Genomic DNA, 22,506 nt, shown 5'->3' with positions numbered 1-22,506 from the left:
TTGGAGATGGCAAATATTGTTGTGATACATGAATAACCTTAACCTCAGTGCAAAACCCTAAGGTGTGAAATTCTAACCCTAAGTGAAAACCCTATATTTCCAATGTCAACATGATGAAACCCTAAACCCTAGCTCTAGATGACACCCTAGTTGTTGCATGAATAAAATGTTGGCTAACAAACCCTAGCATGAAACCCTAGTTCTATTAAAACCCTAACCCTAGGAATGCTTGTTCTTAATGATGCCCTAAATATATGTCTAGCAATGTTGAAGCATGCCAAATAACATATCCTAAGTCTATGAACATAAATCCTAGAAACCTAGACCTTATCGTAGAAACCCTAAGTATTAATGCCCTAACATAATAAACCTACCATTATAGTATAACATCCTAAAACTCTAAAAATCCATTCATAAAAATATATTATTAAAAAGGGTACCTCAAAGCATTTTAACTTTGGACCATTCCTTAATAATAATTTTATACATTTATGAAACTTCTATAATGCTCCACCACGACATGCAATAAACCTTATAAACATCAAAGCTTATTAAATATTTGACTTTGGAAGGATGGGTGTCATACAAACGTTGAATGTTGGATGCATTACATACTGGTGTAGACTTTGTAACATATTCAACGTTGCATACACGAACTCAAGTATAATGCCGAGGAATTTATTATAACGCTGAGCTGGTCGGCTTCAAAAAAACACTTAGTCGGCTCTCCCATAGACATGGTCATTCGAATCATGAAAAAAGAGTAAATATGCAAGGTTGTGCACCACGTTTTTGATCATCCAATTCGGTGAAGACAATCACAGGAACACAAAACAGTAAGAAGAGTTCACATCTCGTGAACTAAGGAGGCCGAGAGGACAAAAATTTATTGGTTGGGTTAATTTTTGTTGGCTCATCCCTATAGCTCGGACAAGTCACCTACGTAAGGATTACACACATACATATCTCGGACTTGCGTTGTAGAAGATAGTATCACGGATTTTGTTTGGACAGCTTACCGTGGAGACTCAGGTTCTAGCCTAGTGAAAGGTTTGGACCTGTGGTTTTTCGTGGCACTCTGGAACATATATTCTTGTAATTCTTCGTGGCACTCTGGAGCATATATTCCTGTAGTTTTACGTGACACTTTGGAGTATATATTATTGTGGTATTTGTGGCCCTTTTGGATCAGATGTCATAACATTAAAAGCAGACTTTCACCTCTTTGTTGAACAGATCTTCAACCTCCTTCTCACGGAAAAACCTCAGCCTTTGAAGGATTAAGAACTTGGCCTTATTGGAACAGACTTCGGATCATTGCAGGAGTAAAGTTTTTGATCCACCACAAAAGCAAACTTTAGTTGACTCAAGGACAAACCTCGACTTATTAGAATAGAGAAGCCTCAGACCTATGACAGACCGTTGGACGTGTGGAGTATAAAAGTGCAAACTCAGAAGCAGACCTTATCACTCTTAAAGATCAGACTTGTTTAGAGGACCTTCTGGAAGCTACAAACAGAGTTTTGTATATAGTTCTTTGAAGCATTACTGAGCATTGTTTTAGAGCAGACTTATGCAGACTTTGGAGTAGTTGTTGACCCTTGTGCATAAATGTTTTGAAGTAGATCTTCTTGACCAGAACTTTGATCTAATCCTGCTTGTTGAGCTAATATAGAGCAGGCATCCTTGTCTCCACCTGGAGAACTATTGGAGACAGTCTTATTGGAGTAAATCTTGGAAGCAACTTGAAGCACTATTGAAGGGTGTTTTGGAAGAACTATTGAAGGCATTTTTGGAGCATTGTTGAAGCATTATTAAAGACATTTAGAAGCATTCCTTGAGCAGACATGAGGTGACCTTGGAGATCTTTGTTTGGGTACCATGAAGAGTTGTGGTGACACTTGAGAAGACAAAGTTCTCATTGATGAGCTAAGTGCCTTGGAGGTCGTTTGAGGGCAATGCTGCAGGTGAAGATATTGTCAGGGCTCGTTGCAAAAGATATTGGGAGCTGTGAAGAATCATTAAACTTATCTTGATGAATTGAAGCATTGGGTTGGAGCCCTAGAGGATAGGAATCCTCAAGAAGATCAGACTGGAGCTTGTCCCAGAGATAGGGTTGGAGCCCTAGAGGTTGCAGCCTTGTGAAGTCCAAGTCGGTGATTGGCAAAGTACAGGTTGGAGCATGGTGGATTGAAAATTGATGTCTTCATTTAGGGTTGGAGCCCTAATTATTATTGTACTTGATTCATTGTAAAGAGGATTCAAGTTCTCGTCATTGATTAATAAAATTATTATTCTATCATTGTTCATTTTGTGTTCTAATTATAAGTGATCTCAACTTGGTAAAAATAACAATTGAAAAGAAATATTGATTCACCCCCCTTCAGTACTTCCAACATCCATATCATTTTTAAAGCTTAACTCTGTTAAGAATGAAGAATTAGCCCTTCTGTTTTCTTAGAAATATTTAGGATTTGTATTTGTTTAAAAGTTTAAAGCATTGGTTATCCACTCAAAATAAAAAAACCTTATTTTAAATGCTTTGGCACAGTCCCTTAGCCTAGGACTGTCTACAAAGGACAACAAGCATTTGATGTTTTAATTTGCTCAAAAGTTTTCTTGTCTCATTGAATTGTGGAAAACAATTGTCTTTAGATCCAATTCTCAGTAAATTGAGTATCATTGAAATTACATAACATTGAATAATCTGAAAATGACTGATTGGTTTGAGATCTAATTGCATATTGGGCATCTCTTAGATAAATTATTTTGGAATTTCAAGCAATTGTCCTTGGCATTTTACATTGAGATTGAACAAGTGCTCTATTGTGGATTTGTGGTAAATTGTGCATTTCAGTCTTCTATTTTACTTTGTTGGCACTTTCCGGGATTGACATTTATCTTTGTGATTGAAATTGTCTATTGAATCTTTATTTAAGTACTTAGCGATGTAACTCATATTAAATCATAATCTAAGTACTTCAAGGCTTTAAAAGTCTCGTTGCACTAATCATTCTCTAAGTTCCTCCTTGCATTGCATCCTAACATAGTCGTGCATATTAAAATTTACTTCCAAGCATAAGCTTGGTTGATAAAGAGATAGGAACACCTCTACATCTTCTCTTGAGAAGTCTACTCTTTTTAGTATTTAAAATGGTGACTTTGCAGTCGTCAGAGCCACAGTTTCTGCAGCTCCAGAGGCACTGGGTATGTTAGATTTCAAGGAGAAGGATCGTTAATCACACCCTTGTGTGCTTCACCTTGACATCTCTTTGCCATTTGCTATAAAGTTTAGGTTCAGTACAGACAAAGATCAAATGACATACTTAGACTAGGCATTTAAGTAAAATCAACCAAGATTCCTGCATCTCACATAAGTCCTAGGAATTGCATTGCATATAGGATAGTTAGTCATCAAAGCAACAATTGTCCATCCAGTACTTGGTCTTAAATTTGTAAAGCAAGAGTGTTGACTCCATAAGGCATTGGTTTCAATTATTTAATCGAATCCTTAATATCTTGCTAAATCTAAACAAGTACTTGGCCACTCAACTGTGTCTCCCAGACTAGTTGGTTCCCAACTTGTCATTTTTCATTCCATTTCCATAGGGTCTACCCCCCAATAGTTTGCTGTTGGGAAACAGCGTAAACGAAGAGGTTGGGGATTAGGTGACAACCCTCGACCTGAGTCGTTGTTGCATTGCTTATACATTTTGAGTGACAACAGGTCAAAAACCCCAAACTCAAAACCGCAAAACCCTCAGGGTTTTTTCACTCAGAAATACCTTCTGAGCTACCAAATTGCAACAAGCTCCACGTGTCACATGCAGGAATTGAACCTGTGCAGGGAGGATAGCGATCATTCCTCCCAACCACCCAAGATTAACCCAATTGACTGTAAACTGCATATTTATTTACATGTTCTTCGCTTTATTTAGTCAATGGTTAACTAATACCATGGGTTTTGGCAGTGATTGTAGACATATTTGGAATGGGATGCATGCTACAGTTTCTTTAAAAATGGATGATATTGCTGGTTCAAGAACTCAGAGAAATGTTGGCCAGACTCAGATAGAAGTAAGTTCTTTGATTTCCTGTTGAGGAAGATGTGAAGTATTTGTGTTCTGCTGTAGTAACTATTAAAGTTTTAAATTTCTATTATTTCATCGTTTTCTCAACTTTGCGAGGCATGTCTTGAAAAATTAACTGATATCGGTTTTTGTTAACAATGCTTGAACAACATCCATACTTTGTCTTCTCGAATCTTGACAGACTAAAAAGAAACTATTATGGAATTTATAATGACTGGTCTAGTTAAGAAAATTATTTTCATGGAGCACTTCTCTGCTTGGTGGTCAACTTTGTTTTGTTTTTATTTTCTCACATGAGTTTTCGGTGGGCACTCTATAGTTGGGATTGTCAGATTATGACAGAGACAATGAAGATGAGGATCAGATCCTTATAATCCCTTCAGATGCCGATAGAAAGGACCATGAATTCAAGTCTACAATGAATGGACCATTGGTGGATGTCTTGCACATGTGGACATTGAAAAGAGTGAAAAATCGAATATTTGGAAGCATTCGCATTGTCACAATGCAAAACAAAATAAATCTGTTGCTTCCTTTTGGTCCTGCTGCAGTGATTTTAGCTCATTTTTCGAAGGGAGAACATGTAAGTGAGAACTAATGTTAGTTTGCTGATTTTTTTTTTGTTTAAATAAATTTGGTTTAAGAAAAATCACCTTGGCTTTTGGTTTGCATATTGTGTTTTAAGAGGATGCTTTTAGCCAGTTGCTTTGCGAGATGGATGAATTTTTGGTTGTTCTTATTAGGAGGAGCTATTCCTCCTAATTTTGAGTAAATATAGTAGAACACATGTAAAATTTAATCATAGTTGAGTTGTTTTTAGCTCTATGTCTAGACACTAATATGAAGATTTTATGTATTTCAGGGATGGATTTTCTTTTTCAGCTTGTTGGGCATAGCACCTTTGGCTGAGCGACTAGGTTTTGTAACAGAGTAAGAGATACTGATGGATATCCTTTGGAATTGGTATCATATTCCTTAATGTTGTTGAGGGTTATGATGGCATTAGTTGATACACTTGCCTCTGGTTTTGTTGTGCAGGCAGCTAGCATTTTTCACTGGTCCCACAGGTGAAACTCATTTCTAGATTAGCACTTAGTGTATTGCTCACTGTATTGTGCAAGTTGTACCAAGAACATTTGTAGAAGTGCTTTCTTCCCTATCCCATTCTTGACAATTTTTGTTGACATGCATTTTTTCAAAGAAAACTGAAAATCACGTTAGTGAAATATCAAAAATATAGAAGGCAAACAAAGAAAGAAGCTTTATACAATAGCCAAACAAAGTTACGTAACCACACTGTCAAAGATGGTTTCATATTTTTATCTCTCCTTTAAATTCACAGCCATGTTTTTGTGGCTTCAAGCTTGTCATTGTTCCACCAAAATGGAGTTCACATGTCTTATGTGTGTATGCATGCACATGCATAAAATTATTACTTTAGTTGGCCTCACTATTGTGAAGTAAAAAGTCCCTTTTTACTTGATTGTATAAAACAACTTATTGATAAATATTGCAAAAGATAACTTTAACAAAGACTGAGCATGGGGGAAAGTAATATTTGCAGAGACCATGTCAATGTTAGTGTCAATAGACTTTTCTTGACCTTCAGTTCGTTGGAGTTGATTTGCTGTAACATTGCTGACAATGATTGTGCATTCCAAGGGGGGTGACATTGCCAGGATTAGGAATCCTTCCACAAGAATGACAAAATTTTTGGATCACATCCTTTGCTCTTAGATTATGATCAATTGCCTTCAAGCTCATCCTATTCTATCCATTAGTTGTTTCTCTCTCTTTTAAGTTTCTCTGTTAATTTCACCACTATGTGAACGTCCTTGTAAGCATTGCCCAACTTTCCAATGGTCATAGTTATCTTGATGAGTGTCTTAAAATATTGACCATGAATGCATACACTACAAATTTTTGTCACAATGCCATTAATGATTCATGTCCTGTACTTATCGTCTCCTTGTTCAATGCATAGATGTTTGTGCGATCTTGCAGATTTAGGATCTTCCATCTTAATGAAGTCATTTAAATCCAAATATTTTTGTGTTTCTAACTTTCTAATAATATCTGTCCTAGTTAGAAGTCAATCTCCAACTTAACCTCCCTAATATGGTTCCTCAACTTGTGTTCATACTATACTTCATTGTTATTAGAGAATATAAAGGGAACTTAGAGATAGAGAATAGAAATGGAATTCTAAAGGACTTTATGTTTGGTCCCTACTTGCATAAGCTTCCATATAATAATTAACTGCCCATAATGCGCTCTGAAGTGATAAACAATAGAAGAGATGCCGCAAGGGCTCTTAAATTAAACTTGTACACATATTTGTCTTTTTTATTATTAGGCGGAGTTGTGATGGACTGTTTGAATTTCTTAAAATGTGTGTGACCAAATTACAGCCTGCATATTGTTAGAATTTCAAGCCCTAGGTGAGTAATGCCATTATGATTTCAATCATATGACCTAAGTTACCAGGATCTGGATATGGATCCGTTAAATTTTTTAAAAGCCGGGATCTGGATATGGCAGGGAAACGACAGGTATAGTATATAAATTTTCCATAGTAGGGTAAAGGCTACAATATTCATGGTTAACCTCAACATGCAGCTACATCATTATGTGTAGACAAAATTGGCCATCTAAAAATAACTTTTATGTGGTATGTAATAGGGGTGACTTCCACCCTTGCAAGATGCCTCTGGGTCTTGAGCCATTAATATGTTTCCCTCTCGATCTTGAGCCATTAATATGTTTTCCTCTCGATCTTGAGCCATGAATTGAGATCTGTCTATGAGAGGCTCCTTGGCTATGCCTTGGAAATGCTGAAACAAAATAGTTTCTATTTCTTGATGTGTAGTGAATTGTTTTCCTTGAGTATCTTTGATTTTTTAAATCCTGTTATGCGACCTATGATCCATGGTAGATTTGTGAAAAAACCTTGTATTCTTTTCTCCTTATTTTAACCATTGAACCCTCGATTTCTGTTTCCAGAAATATCCTCTGGGTCTTGAGCCATTAATATGTTTCCCTCTCGATCTTGAGCCATTAATATGTTTTCCTCTCGATCTTGAGCCATTAATATGTTTCCTTACTTTTGAAAAAGATAAACATTAGCCAATTTTTTTTTTTTTTGTTAATTTGTAAAAATACAAAATTTTAAATATTTACCTTATGTGATATTTAATATACATTTTAAATATATGACACAATAAATTAATATATTTAGTTTTATAAATATATATAAATTTTAGTATTTCTATTTAGTATTTATATTGCAATATATAAATTATAATACAAATATAGAACTTAATTTTAAATTATAAGTTCGTATAATATATATATATATATATATATATATATATATACTTAACTTTAAAATATAAAATTTTAAAGTTTAATTATTATATATAATCTTACAATATTATAAATTTAAATTTTGTATAGAATATTTGTATTATCATTTTAATATGTTATAATTTATATAGTTATCAATATTAATAAGTTATAGGATGACTTCGGACATCTGTACGTGAATAATCTCTAGAATATTAATCTCATTTTTCCATCGAATGTCCCCACCAATGGTCAGTCAAGCCGATTTTCGATACCATAGTATTTCTAACAATACTCAGGGTGCGGAGACGACCCAACGTGGGTGCAACGATGGTGGGTACAAACAACTCACCGGATCCATTTACAAGCCAGGTATTAAGCCAGGGAAGAACTCTTTTGAGCAAATGGACCCCGAAGCTAGGTATTAATTCAGCGAATATTAAGAGAGTATTAATTCAGTGAATATGAACTTCTCCCATGATCAAATGGACCCAAAGCTCGGTATTAAGTCAACAAATATTAACAGAGTATTAATTCAATGAATATTAACTTCTCACATGAGCAAATGGTCCTGAAGCTAGGCATTAATTCAGCGAACATTAACAGAGTATTAATTCAGCAAATATGAACATCTCCTGTAAGCTAGGTATTTTTGTATTGTAAAAATCCCAAATTGCAGGAACCGCAGTTTGAATATTGGGATGTGTGTTAAATGTTTTAAATGGCTTCTTAGGCAGATCCAAGCGAATCTGAATCCGTGGATCTGTCCCCCATGGCTGACGGATCTGGTAACATAGCTTGATATAACTGAATTTAATTAATGCTGGAACTAAATTTCAGACCATAGCATCAATCATACATAGCTATAAATTAAATAGCAGAAGCATAAAAATTAGTTTCACATTCACATAGGTAATTACTCCTTGAAATCATCTTTTCTCTCCTTCGAAAAATAACTTACAAGGAAACCTCCGCACATTGCTAAAAAGACAACATGCATGGATAACCAAAAAATGCCCTGAACTGAACTTGTTTAGTTTGCTTAAAAACTCAGAAACAACAGAATACTGTTGGACAACCTGTGGGACACTTTGAATGGCTTGTATGGTTCTGTCCGTACGATGGTACAGACTTCCATACAATATAAAAAGTATATGGAATGCTGTCTCGAACTATGTGCTGCTTGGGAAAGCCTCGTTGCTGGCTGCCTGCTTTCTTTCCGCTATTCAGTTGCTCAAGTGTGTTTGTAAAAGCCTCTAACTTGCGTTGTCTTTATAGTTTTAGCAAAGAATCTATTTTAAAGATTACCCTCATTGTAAGTAGAATTTTAGATTCAACTGATTTACGAGTGGCAATCTTAGCCCTCAAAGAGTAGTTTTCTACAACACATTTCTAGTGAATGCTTAAGGTTCAAATGTATCACATTAGGCTCTTTTTACCCTAAGTACACACCCTAATGATGAATGTATCAAATAATTTCTTCATTTATTAATTGGTGTAAGATGGTAAATAAGCCGCTTCTAAGATATGACTTGTTTCAAAGTAGTTGTTTGTGACACACTTGTTCTCTCATTTATCCAACGCCTTATGACCCCATTAGCCCATGACTTATGGGCATTGGTTTCCTACCATCTCTTTTCATTCTTTGTTTTGTCTGCTTTTTTCCTATATCGTCTTTTTCCGATTTCCATTGCCATCCTATTTCATAAATTGCAACTAACACCTGTATTGCTTAGTCTAACTCTTCATTGAATCAACTTGTGCCCATAGTCTATAGCCTAGCAATCATATCTTTTAGGGAACCCCCCTTGAATGGGAGAAGATCTAACCTAAAGAGAGAGGAAGAGCTGCTGAGGTAATAGTGGGTAGCCTTCCTGACGTTGGACATTGGATAAACCAACACTCCCCGTGTGTTTTGCCACATGGACTAACCGCCTCTCGTGGATCCTTATCTTTGGCAATGCGATTGTTGACTAACACCTGTGGGTTTTGGGCTAACGACAATCGCGATTCCCAACAAGTGGTATAAGAGCGTAGGTCACGAGTTTGATATACACCCGACTTGCGTTGGGGGGGATATTGTTGGACATTGGATAAACCAACGCTCCCTATATGTTTCGCAACATGGACTAACTGCGTTTCATGGATCCTTATCTTTGGCGATGCGATTGTTGACTAACACCTGCGGGTTTTGGTCTAACGACAATCGTGATTCCCAACACTTGAGTTGCATAAACTAGCCCCTTGATGCTTAGGACTTTACATCATGTGGGGGTTCTATATTTTGTTGTAATAGGCTCAAAACGGTTTGAACCATTCAGTGCTAATGAAATAACACTGGAGCCAGTTCAGTAATACTGGAGCCAGTGCTATAGCCTCTCAATCCTCTCTTTTAGGGAACCCCAAATTGAATGTTAATTTTCCATGAAACTCTGCAACTACTTAGATGAATAACTTAAAACAAGGCAATTGAAAACTAAAACCAAATTTACTTTCACTAAGATACAAAGTTTCTTAACAATTTATAAGGATAAAAACCAATGTTACATTTATCGTTATCGACAATTTATTGCTGGGGGTCCAAAATTTTAATTATTGGCATTATTGGGATTTTTTTTCCAAATTTTTAAACTTCTAAAGCAACATCAACTTCGAATAAACACATCGTCACATAAATATGAAGATAAAAGTTTAAAATTACTATATAAAATGTATAAAATGTCAAGTGGTACATCAATCATTGATACTAGATAGTAGATACTGAAATATGACATTTTTTCAAATTTGTATTCTTTTAAAACACTTATCAAACATCAACATCAAACAATTAACAAACACACTGTCACACAAATATGAAGATAAAATTATAAAACTACAATAGAAAATGTATAATATGTAGATAGTAATATACTACTACTAGATACTGAAGTCTGAAATATGATATTTGTCATTTTGTCTTGACTTCTCAGCGAAGAGTTCCGAGAACTGACAAGATAATAGTTAAAACTTAAAACTTAATACAAATTCACTTTAAAACAAAAATAAATGTATCTTATTTCTTAGGACATAAGCTCTCCATTCTGCGCTCTCCACAATCAAAGGTGATCTCATAAACTTGTGAATTGTCTTGTCTCACAAACCTTACATACACAACTTATGATTTCTTGTGCCTTTGTACTCCTCTTTATAGATCCAATTCAAGCATGCAAGTGGCCTAGCTCAATTTAGAAACTCGAGTTTTGATTGACGAGTTAATTGAGAGTCCAATTGATTCTCTCTCCAATCAACACTTGGAGTATTAACTCATTCTTCCTTCAATCAAGACTGAAGACTAACTTGCTCTAACTAAACTTGTAACTGCCACCTCGTTCTGTAGTCAAATTGATGAAGATTCCACTTAACTAAAGCTCCAACTCTACGCATGTCATCTTGATGATTATTCTTGTAAATTGGAAATAAACTCATCCTAACTGAAGTCTAACTCATGAGCTCGCACTCATACTAAGAGAAAGACAAATCAAGGTCTTCATTGGCTAAGGCACAAGCCATAAGACCTTTACTCGCTACATTTTCAACACTCCCTCTTAGCGAGGAAGATACTTCCGGAAGAACATCCTCCACCTGGATCTGCCTCCGACACCACCATGTTATTCACTGTTGTAGCTGCTCCCTTTGAACTAGAAGACTTCCTTGCTTCCTGTTGCGAAATACGATCTGAAGACTTGTTCCTTCCAACCATGCTCTTATGATCGACCTTGTATGCCCCATTTGAGTCTACTACTGATTTTCCCTTTGGCTTTGAGTCTATCAACTAGGTCATCAATGCGACATACTCGATGTACCTCTGTGGTTGCTTGCTCTGCCTATGCCAGGAGTCACTGATTGAGTGGCTGCCTCCACTCGTCCCGGTCTCTTTTCCTCATCATCTTGTTGGACGACTCACTTGCCAACTACCGAAGACTCAAACTGTGATACTGGCTGAGGCTCCTTCTTAGGAGCTCTAACCTGCTCTCTCTAAGAACTCCCTCAGAGTCAGAGCTGTACTCCCCTCAACCCTCATGTATCTAATCTGTGCACTTCTTGCCTTATTGCTCAAGGCTGTGCCTATCGCAACCTGTAGCAGGTACAAATTCTTCATACTCACACCTATCTACTTCTTACAACCATAAGCTAAGTGCTTGAGGTAAGCCTTACCTCTGCTGAAGATGACATCATAACCCTTGTCCTCTAGGGTAGACATTGAAACTTGATTCTTCTTCAAGCTTGGAACATAGAGGACATCTCTGGGATGGAGAGAGCTACCTGACTCCCTATAAAAAATGACAGTACCAACTACCCTAGTTGCAGATTTGCCATCATCTCCTAGCTCAATCTGAAATTGCATGTCCTTCTCCTTCAGGTGGTTGAAATACTCCTTGTTCCTGGTCATGTGGAAGGATGCTCTTGAATCAATATACCATACACTGCTGTTTGCTGAGCTTGCCATGCAAGCTATCAATGAGAAATCTTTGTCGAACTGAGAAGAAAACGCATCTACCTCTGCTGATGTAGCCACATGATCCTTACTAGACTCCTTCCGATTTGGACACTTAGTGGCATAGTGTCCGAACTCATTGCGATGGAAGCACTTGATCTTGCTCAAATCCTTCTTCTTTGTCTCCCCCTTTTGACTAAACTCAACCTCTTCTTTTCTTGTTAGGGCAAAGTTGTCCTCGTCCTCTGTCAGGGCTGATCTCCCAGCTCTTGTTCCTCTCCAGATTTCTTCTTAAATGCAGTCACTCCATAGCCTTTCCCAACTGGGAATATTCTCTCTGCCACTGACCGCATCCTGGAAATTCTCCCAAGACTTATATGAAGTCGCATAAGCATGAGACTCATAAGATCACTGTTTGCTACAATCACACCCACTCCACCTAGCTCATCCTGAACCTAAGTGAACTTATAAAGATATGTGATGATGGGCTTTCCTTTGCTCATCTAGAGATTTCTTATCTTCTCCTTCAAAGCAGCTTTCTGGCATCACTAGGACCTTGATACAAATCTAAGATGGCTTTCCACATCTCATATCTATCTTCTTTCCATGGAGATGAGGGATAATATGATCTTTGACCCCCTCAAGAATGATTCTTCTTGCGTGTTACCCACTACTTGTGGGTAGTGTATATAGGAGAATTTTTTTCTCCTAGATGGTCCTCAGTCCACAGCCAACAACCCCTTGCAGCCATCAGATAGCTCGATGTGTCATTATCTCTGCTACCTGAGCCAACCATGTGGTTCCTCACCCATTTTTTATGATTGTATGTTTGAAGGTGTACCTCCCGATCCTGAAGGTATGGCTTTTCATTGGTATATAGTTGAGTAATTTTCCTTACTTGTCATGGGCACTTTTGGGCATGGATTAGTGGGGGGATTTGACAAAAAGAGTGGGCTAGGTTTGTACTCTTGTCTCCACTACCCAATTTCGTGGTTAGCCTTGTATTCTAGTCCCGTGGGATCTCCTTTACTGACCATTAGCTTTAGGGTTGGCACTACATGGGAAATCCCAATTTTGGTTGCGTGGGACCGCTTTTCGACACCATATACATCACTCCCTTCCACTCAATTTAGCCCCATTCATCTCTTTTCCCATTCGGATCCACATGTGTCCACTGAGTCCACATAGGGTTAGCCTCCCCCTCCCCTCGACCACACTTTGGGTTGGGCCTGGAACGATGCCCGAAGGTTGATGTAGCTTAAAAGAAAAGAAAAAGCATAATTTGGCCACTTTCAACAGGAAATGTACCACAAAATGCAAAAGCTAGCCCGGACATACAAATTTATCTCGTTGGCAAAAGCCAAACATGAGCTCTACCCCTTTATCCATGGCCATCACCCTGGTTCCCATGGGCCCTAGATGAGACCCCTCCATCATTAAGGAACCCATGATTGTCCCAACCACTGGTGGGCGATGAACTACCCTACCCTAGGTTGGTACCCATTGCTATATCTTACACAACATGCTCTCATCCCTTGAGCCCCAAGCAGTTATGAAGAAAATCAAGCAAAGGCAAAAGGCATATAAAGAAGGGTGGAAAAACAAAGGCCGGGGTAACTCATGTACCACGATTTGCTCCCTCCTACACTTATATACCCAGGTGTGGGCTTCTCTTATTATAGCCACCCTTGCACCATGACATGTGGCCTGGATGATTCACGTGATCCCCACTCCATTCCATTACCATATTATTTGCCACTTGCCACTTGAGGGATGTACCATGGACATGTCACCCCCTTTAAAAGATGAAACCACCTAATAGGGTCCTTGACTAACCCCCTTATTGAGCTTGGAGACACTTGTACACGCCAAAGCACACTATGGAAGGGCATGCCGCCATGAAGTGCCCCATTGGTTCCATGACATGTAAGCTCTTTTACTTGATTATTCTGATGATTTGTTGTATTGGAGGTCAAGGGAATGCATTTGATTTTATGCAGGATTGTAGGTGGGTCTCCATTTGGGGCCTGGTCTCCCTATACGAGGTCCTAGCCTTCCAAAGGGCCACATTGGCACTTGTAGGGTGAACGTTGAGAGCCATGGGCCTCCACCATAGCAGAAAGTACTTCATGGATCCCCAACACCACTCATTGATTGCTTGTGTTTGACCTTTTTGGATGAGGATGATGCACCTGGTTCACCATGCCGAACCAACTCCACATTTTCCCTATACACTTGGCAGATGATCTGGTGTCCAGATCAGGGCTTATGACATCCTCCCAACATCTATAGATGGTATACAGGCAATTTTGATCCACTTGGAGACCCATGAGGATGTCCTTGTGCCCTTCACACCCACTTGGGGGCACCACAGTTGTTCGTTTGGAAATAAGGGGCCGACCCCTTGTCCAGTATGTTTGAGGTCCATTCTCACATCATGACACACTCAGGACTTCATTAAGCCTCCTCAAAGGCCCAACGACTCACTTTATTGATCATTCAACCTTCTTGAGAGGCTTATTATTATGTCATTGTGCTATCTTGGTGGGCTTGTCACCAAGAGATGTTATTATTGCACATTATTTTATTATTTAGGGCTCAATTAGGCCAAATTAGGCAAATCGAACTCATTAGTGATTTCATAAATACAAGTGAGGTGATTGGGGATTTGGTAGTTCTTGAGAATTTCACATTCGCTTTTGGAGGACGAGTTTAGATGTTATGGATGAATTTTGATGTTTGGAACTATTTCTCTTGTCTTGGAGCTTCATTATTGGCATAACATGATGATTGGATATACTCTTTTGTACATGTAAGTAATCTTTTCATGCTTATTCTTGTTATTTACTTTGTCACATGAATGTTGTTGGGATTTTCGCTATACAAGTCTGAAATTTACTGCTTTCCTATGCGAAATTGTGGAAATTTTGATCTTTTATAGTGTTGCATCATTGCATGGGCCATGTATGAATGGGTGAATGTTCCTAGAGATTATTTTGTTGAAATACATCTTGACAAGTCATCAATTATTGCATATCGAAGTATAAAGATCTCAAGTAGCTACTCTCATGCCCTAATGTCATGCGAAGCTGCTTGAAGACCTCCTTGATTGGGTAAACATCTTCCAAACCATAAATTCTCCTGAATCCATATCTCCCAAAGGATAAGGCACTGGTCCTTCCATAGGTGGTCACTTTAAACACATATTTCTCTCACCTCTCCTTCTCTCTCTAGGCCTAGCCTCCATAGGTCATCTAGGGCATCACTTATCTCACGTTCTAGCCATCAAAAGACTTCGATCTCTTGTCCATTACTGCGTTAGGATTTCCTCTAGAGGCCCTCCAAATTTCATGAAATACCGACGGTGAGATCTCGAAATATTATAAGCCCTAGCCCAACGGTCGTTTCTTGCCCTAGGTTCCCCTTGGCTAGTGACCACATTTGGATCGTTGTATTCTTGGCTATTGATCCTCTTCCCTTCCACAATTCAATTAAGTCAAGCCCATCTTGATTGATCAATTCCACTTCCTTGATCTAATTCTAGATCTGCTTGGTCCCATGTGGTCCCACAACTTTACAACTCCAACTCGACAAAGATCACATAAAGACTAATTCTCCATAAGGACTTCTAGTCCAAGGAACCATCTTTACAAGATACATTCCCAAACCCTAGGCTCGAGAATCCTCTTAGCCCTCCTAAAGAGCCTATCACCTTGCTTCTCAAGCAAGAAAGCCATACAATTGAGTCTCTCTTAGGAATAGGCCTTGGCAATCACCCTTCGTCATTAACATATTCATTGTTGTGATTCCTTTATACCGAGTCTACTCCCATTGGTGAAAGTCCGTGGAGAGCAAGGAGCCTTCGCTGAGGTGACAATGAGCTATCGCTCCATTGTTTCCCTTCACCTAGTAGTTGCCCTATATGATCCCCTCCTAGGACCTCTGCTAGTTTGAGCGGTAACATTTTAGCGCGATTGCCGGGGAGGAAGCATGTATGCCTCCTTAGTGAATCATTGAGGAATTGATTCATAGACGACATTTCAAATATTCCTCTGGCGACTACATTCATTGTCAAGCCCCCTAGTTTGCTTGAAGGTGACAACATTCCTCGTATAACTAGGGCCACTGCAAGTAGGGGAGAACTGTTAGTTTTTGTAGCATCGGATGTGTTCTAGCCTTGAAATTTTGTGGAGAGGCTAGAATACATGAGATCTCCAAAACCCAGAAATTGTTTCGGGAAATTCTGTCTAGAAGTATCTCAACTAGATTATTAACTGTTTTTTTTAAATATTTCCTAAGTCTAAACTTAGGGAGTATGGTGAATTAATCATTATTAATTGAGATAAGGCGAGAATCATCTAGAAACTCAGACGGATCGATCTAGAGATGCTCCTAGCCATTGATTAAGTTTTAATCTTGGCCGTTGGTGCTCCGATGGGGGATTATAAGAGGAGGTTGATGTGGTGATGGAAAAGACACTTGAGTAGTTTGATTTCTTGGCAGATCTATTTCCACAGTAGCAACATTCAGTTGTCGGAGAGAGCTAGAGATCGAAGTAGTGAGTGAGCCGCAGGGAGAGTGATCTGGAGGAAGTTTTTCCAGATTGGAAGAGGCAACAACAAGAGGGCCTAGTTATCCCAGTGAGGTAGCATAGAGCTCTGCACAGTAGCTTCAGAGAGGGCAGTTTGATTTGCTGGAGAGAAATCCTTTCTTAGATCTAGAAGCCAGTTAGAGGTTCCAAAGGGCCAGAGAGACGAATTTCTTAGAAGCAAAAGGCATAACGACTTCATTAGAGACCAGTCAGAGGCTTGATGGTATAGTCACTGCGCAAAGGGTGATGCAGAAGCTTCAGGAGGCCGAGTTTTCTGTAGGAAAGTTGTGTTGGGATTGTTTGTGGAGGAAAGGTAAATTCCCTTCAATAATTTTGCCCATATTTTCTTGCTGTGGATTGCTAGTTTCAGGCATCGAAATTGTACTCAGAATTTCATTGCTGCATAATAATAAAAACCCTCACTGCTGCACTGATTTTCCCAACTTGGGTTTTTTTGGGGACTTTTGTCCAAAAATAATTGTGTTATATTTTGTGTGTGCTAGCATTTCTTAGCTTCCAACATTTTATTTCTCCACAGAATTTTATTTGTGAAGGTTGCAATGTGTTTATTTCGATATTTGCCAGAGCAGAGAAATTGTTAAATTAATTAACAATTAGGAGAAATAATACCAGTTGCTGTAATAGGATTCTAGTTGTGGAATTTTTACATGGTATAAGAGCACAGTTGATCAACCGGAGAGCTCAAAGGCGAAAGAAGGAATTTCGCTCTTTAGTAAGAGTAGCATGCTAAAATTCCCAGGGGCAGTGCAGTCTTTTGCCAGGCAGGCCGAGTTGCTCGAGGAAGTTCGATTTTTCTAGGAAGAGATGCAGAAAAATTCGATCTTTCCAGATCAAGTAATTCCAGAGGCAGAGGGAGCAACATAGATTTCTCGTTGGGCAAATTTTTGGCTGGACGCAGAGGTTTTTGTAGCAGTGTGCTAGAGCAGAGCCAACATTTGGAGGTAGAAAGAAAAACACACACAGAGGGAAAATTTCCTCAGGGAACTTTGAGTCTCAGAAGTTCGAATTTTCCTTTCAGATTGACAGTGGTTGTGAGCAGTTGTAGAGTAATAGCGAAGCAAAAGGAAAGAGCAAGTTTTCAATAGCTCATTGAGATAGCCACTATAGGGCTTCATGATCAGGATAGGTTGGATGGTTCATCCAACTATGTCATCTGGAAGGCTAGGATATCCTTCCTTCTAGATGAATATGACGTGAAAACCTACATTGAGAATGTAGTGGCAGTGCCTTAAGATCTAGATAAGCTCAAGGAATATCATAAGGAGATGGCGCAGGTGAAGGGGTTTACCCTGGATGGAGTCCAGGATCATATCGCGACCAAGGGAACGGCCAAAGAGATGTGGGATGCTCTCACCACGTTATACCAGGGTACTTTCGAGAAGTGTAAGATGTTCCTAAAGAAGCTGAGATGTATAAGGATGCAAAACGGGGAAGGCATAGATCTCTTCCTTACCAGAATTCAGGAAGTTCGAGACTAATTGTCAGCTGTTGGGGCAGTGCCTCAATCCACGGAGCTAGTAAGATTGACACTCAATAGTGTCTCAGAGGATTGGCAAGTTTTTGTCCAAAGCATATTGGGCAGACACAAGCTACCAGATTGGGACAGAATGTGGGCTGATTCATAGCAGGAGGAGTTGAGACAAGCTCTGTTAAAGAGCTCCATCAGTGGCAGCAACAACAGATCAAAGATGGTGAAGGAGGAGGAAAATGTGCCCTTCGCATCTAAGGGTCCCAGATAGGGGCAGGGGGAGCAGAGGAAGAAGAAGAAGGACCTGGCAAAGGTCAAGTGCTTCAGATGTGGTGATCTCGATCACTACAGTACCTAGTGTTCTCTCAGTAAGAAGGACAAGGAGGAGAAGCAGGAAGTTTCAACAGAGATTGATAAGTTGTCCTCTAGGTTTGAGGAAGACTTTGCTATGATTGCCCATATACCTCCAGGGGGGAGGTGGGGTGATTTGGAGTTGTAGCCTCAAAGAGCTATAGTTGGGCAGGGTCCCATAGGAGTCCACCTCATGGATCAATACCTTGCTACAAGGGCCCACAGTTTGTAGTCAGATGCCAAAGTGACAGTTGCAGAGACTAGTAACAGTGAAATGCTGGGGAGCGCAGTGCAGAGTTAGCAGCAGTGTAGTTGGCACAATGCAGAGTCAGCAGCAGCACAAAGTCTTCAGTAGAGAGAGAAATAGCTAGTAGTAGACAAGACTCGGGTGACAGATGCATCATATTGATCACAATTGATAAAATATTTAGGATGCTTCTCAGTTGTAGCAACAACAAATGAGAGGGAGTTACAGTGTAGATGCAGTGTTGGCATCTGTTTAGCAGGGTCAACAACAGAACAAATGCAATAGATATCAGAGTTGTGCATTGGTTGATGGGCAGTATGGCCAAACATCAACAGTGTGACAGGAGATGATGCAGAGACAAGGTGTTGTGGCAGGGTGTACAACACTAGAACACATTCCTCGGTAAGAGGGAGTGTTAGTTTTTGTATCATTGAATGTGTTCTAGCCTTTAAATTTTGTAGAGAGGCTAGAATACATGAGATCTCCAAAACCCAGAAATCATTTATCGAAATTCTGCCTAGAAGTGTCTCAATGAGATTATTAACCATTTTTAAAAATATTTCCAAAGGCTAAACTTAGGGAATATGGTTAATTAATAACTATTAATTGAGATAAGGCAAGAATCATTTAGAAACTCACACGACTCGATCGTGAGATGATCCTCGCTATTGATTACGTTTTAATCTTGGCCGTTGGTGCTCTGACAAGGGATTATAAGAGGAGGTCGATGTGGTGATGGAGAAGACACTTGAGCAATTCAATTTCTTGGCATATCGATTTCTAGAGTAGCAATAGTCAATTTCTGGAGAGAGCGAGAGATCGACGCTGTGAGTGAGGGGCAGTGATTCGGAGGAATTTTTTCCAGATCCGGAGAGGCAACATCAAGAGGGCCGAGTTATCCCAGTGAGGCAGAGCAAATATCTGCGCAGTAGCTTCAGAGAGGGTAATTCGATTTGTTGGAGAGAAATTTGTTCTCAGATCCAGAGGCCGGGCAGAGGTTCCAAGGGTTGGAGAGATGAATTTCTCAGTAGCAGAAGGCAGAACGACTTCATCAGAGACCAGACAGAGGGTTGACATCATAGTGACTGCACAGTCCATCGCAGAGGGTGACGGAGAAGCTTCAGGAAGCCGAGTTATCTGTAGGCAAGTTGTTTTGGGATTGCTTGTGGAGGAAGGGTAAATTCCCTTCAATAATTTTGCCCAGATTTTCTTGCTGTGGATTGTTAATTTTAGGCATCTAGATTGTACTCCGAATTTCACTGTTGCATAATAATAAAAACCCTCACCGCTGCACCGACTTTCCCAAGTTGGGTTTTTCCAGGGAGTTTTGTCCAAAAATAATTGTGTTATATTTTATGTGTGTGTGCTAGCATTTCTCAGCTTCAACATTTTATTTTTCTGTAGAAGTTTGTTTGTGAAGGTTGCATTGTGTTTATTTCGATATTTTCCGTAGTAGATAAATTGTTAAATTAATTAACAATTAGGAGAAATAATACCAGTTGCTGTAATAGGATTCCAGTTGTGGAATTTTCACATGGTGCCAGAGCACAATTGATCAGCGGGAGAGCTTAGAGGAGAAAGAAGGAATTTTTTTGTTTAGTAAGAACAATAGACTAAAATTCCCAGGGGCAGTGCAGTCTTTTGCTAGGTAGGCCAAGTTGCTTGACGAAGTTCAATTTTTCTAGGCAGAGAGGTAGAAAAAGTCGATCCTTCTAGATCGAGTAATTTCAGAGGCAGAGGGAGCAACTTAGATTTTTCATTGGGCAGATTTCTGGCTGGACGTAGAGGTGTTTGCAGCAATTCGCTAAAGCAGAGCCAACGTCGGGAGGAAGAGAGAAAAGCACACACGGAGGGAAAAATTTCCTTAGGGAACTTTTAGTCTCAGAATTTCGAATTTTCCTCGCAGATTGGTTGTTGTTGTGAGCAATAGCAAAGCAACAACCAAGCAAAAGGAAGTTTTTGACAATTCATTGAGATGGCCACTGCAGAGCTTCATGATCAGGATAGGTTGGATGGTTCATCCAACTATGTCATTTGGAAGGCTAGGATATCCTTCCTTCTAGATGAATATGGCCTAAAAGCCTACATTGGGAATGTAGTGGTAGTTCCCCAAGATCCAGATTAGCTCAAGGAATATCAAAAGGAGATGGCGCGGGCAAAGCAATTGATCTTGGATGGAGTCATAATGGGCAAAGACAAGCTACTAGATTGGGAAAGAATGCAAGCCGATTTGCAGGAGGAGGACTTGAGACGAGCTTTGTTAAAGAACTCAATTAGTGGCGACAACAGTGGGTCGAAGATGGTGAAGAAGGAGGAAAATGTGGCCCTCGCATCTAAGGGTCCTAGTCAGGGGTAGGGGGAGCAGAGGAAGAAGAAGAAGGATTTGTCAAAGGTCAAGTGTTTCAGATGTGGTGAGCTCGGTCACTATAGTACCCATTGTCCTCTTAGGAAGAAGGACGAGGATGAGAAGCAGGATCAAAAGACAGTTTCAGCGCAAATCAATATGCTGGCCTCCAGGTTGGAGGAAGGCTTCACTATGATTGCGCATATACCTCCAGGGGTGAGGTGGGGTGATTTGGAGTTGTAGCCCCAAAGAGCTACAGTTGGGCAAGATCCTCTAGGAGTCCACCTCATGGATGAATACCTTGCTACAGGGGCCCATAGTATTGAGAAGTAGGATGGACTAGTGGCAACAGATGTAGTCAGATGCTAGAGTGACATTTGCAGAGACTCGTAGCAGTCAGATGTTGGGGAGCGCAGTGCATAGTTGGCAACAGTGTAGTTGGCACAGTGCAGAGTTAGTAGCAATGCAAAGTCTTCAATAGACAGAGCAATAGCTAGTAGCAATTAGGACTCGGGTGATAGATGCATCATACTGATCACAGTTGATTTAGTGTTTAGGATGCTTCTCAGTTGCAGCAACAACAAATGAGAGGGAGTTACAGTGTAGATGTAGTGTTGGCAACAATTCAGCAGGGTCAATAGCAGAACAAATGCAGTAGATATCAGAGTTGCGCATTGGTTGGTGGGCAGTATGGCTAGACATCAGTAGTGTGACAGGAGATGATGTAGATACAGGGTGTGCAACACTAGAACACATTCCTCTGTAAGAGGGAGTGTTAGTTTTTGTAGCATTGGATGTGTTCTAGCCTTAAAGTTTTGCGGAGAGGCTAGAATACATGAGATTTCCAAAACCCAGAAATCGTTTTTGGATATTCTGCCTAGAAGTGTCTCAATTAGATTGTTAACCATTTTTTTAAATATTTCCAAAAGCTAAGCTTAGGGAATATGGTTAATTAATCACTATTAATTGAGATAAGGCAAGAATCATTTAGAAACTCAGACGACTCAATCAAGATGATCCTAGCCATTGATTAAGTTTTAATCTTGGCCGTTGGTGCTTCGACAGGGGATTATAAGAGGAGGTCGATGTGGTGATGGAGAAGGCACTTGAGGAGTTCGATTTCTTGGCATATCGATTTCGGGAGTAGCAATAGTCAATTGCCGAAGAGAGCCAGAGATTGAAGCTAAGTGAGGGGCAGGGACAGTGATCCGGAGGAAGTTTTTCTAGATCCGGAGAGGCAGTAGCAACAGGGCCGAGTTTTCCTAGTGAGGCAGCGCAAAGTTCTGCATAGTAGTTTTAGAGGGCAGTTCGATTGTTGGAGTGAAAGCCGTTCTCATATGCAAACACCGAGCAGAGGTTCCAGAGGGCTGGAGAGATGAATTTCTCAACAGCAGAAGGTATAATGACTTCATCAGAGACCATTCAGAGGCTTGACGTCATAGTGACTGCGCAGTCCAGCGCAGAGGGTGATGTAGAAGCTTCAAGAGGCCGAGTTTTCTGTAGGCATGTTGTGCCGATATTGCTTGTGGAGGAAGGGTAAATTCCCTTATATAATTTTGTCAAAATTTTCTTGC

General features: G+C 39.6%; 1 protein-coding gene across 6 annotated transcripts in view; it reads left to right on the top strand.

Annotated features, from left to right (window-relative positions):
• LOC149168262 (vacuolar cation/proton exchanger 3-like) overlaps window positions 1-22,506 on the top strand; it is a 373,424-nt gene that overhangs the window by 28,685 nt on the left and 322,233 nt on the right. For all 6 annotated transcript variants that reach the window (XR_016259740.1, XM_089428183.1, XM_089428181.1 and 3 more), the window contains exons 2-5: window positions 3,972-4,077; window positions 4,411-4,674; window positions 4,954-5,021; window positions 5,130-5,158. Coding sequence is in view for 5 of the 6 variants with exons in the window: in XM_089428183.1 (XP_089284309.1) it covers window positions 3,997-4,077; window positions 4,411-4,674; window positions 4,954-5,021; window positions 5,130-5,158 (442 nt within the window). In the remaining variant the exon portion in view is untranslated. The remainder of the gene's footprint in view (window positions 1-3,971; window positions 4,078-4,410; window positions 4,675-4,953; window positions 5,022-5,129; window positions 5,159-22,506) is intronic.

Source organism: Pinus tabuliformis, chromosome 4_2, assembly GCF_031772625.1.
Source record: "Pinus tabuliformis cultivar Carrire ecotype Pingquan chromosome 4_2, CPIR1, whole genome shotgun sequence".
In the NCBI taxonomy this organism is placed as follows: domain Eukaryota; kingdom Viridiplantae; phylum Streptophyta; class Pinopsida; order Pinales; family Pinaceae; genus Pinus; species Pinus tabuliformis.
The sequence above is the reverse complement of the archived record's forward strand: the minus strand, read 5'-3'. Positions and strand labels throughout refer to the sequence as shown.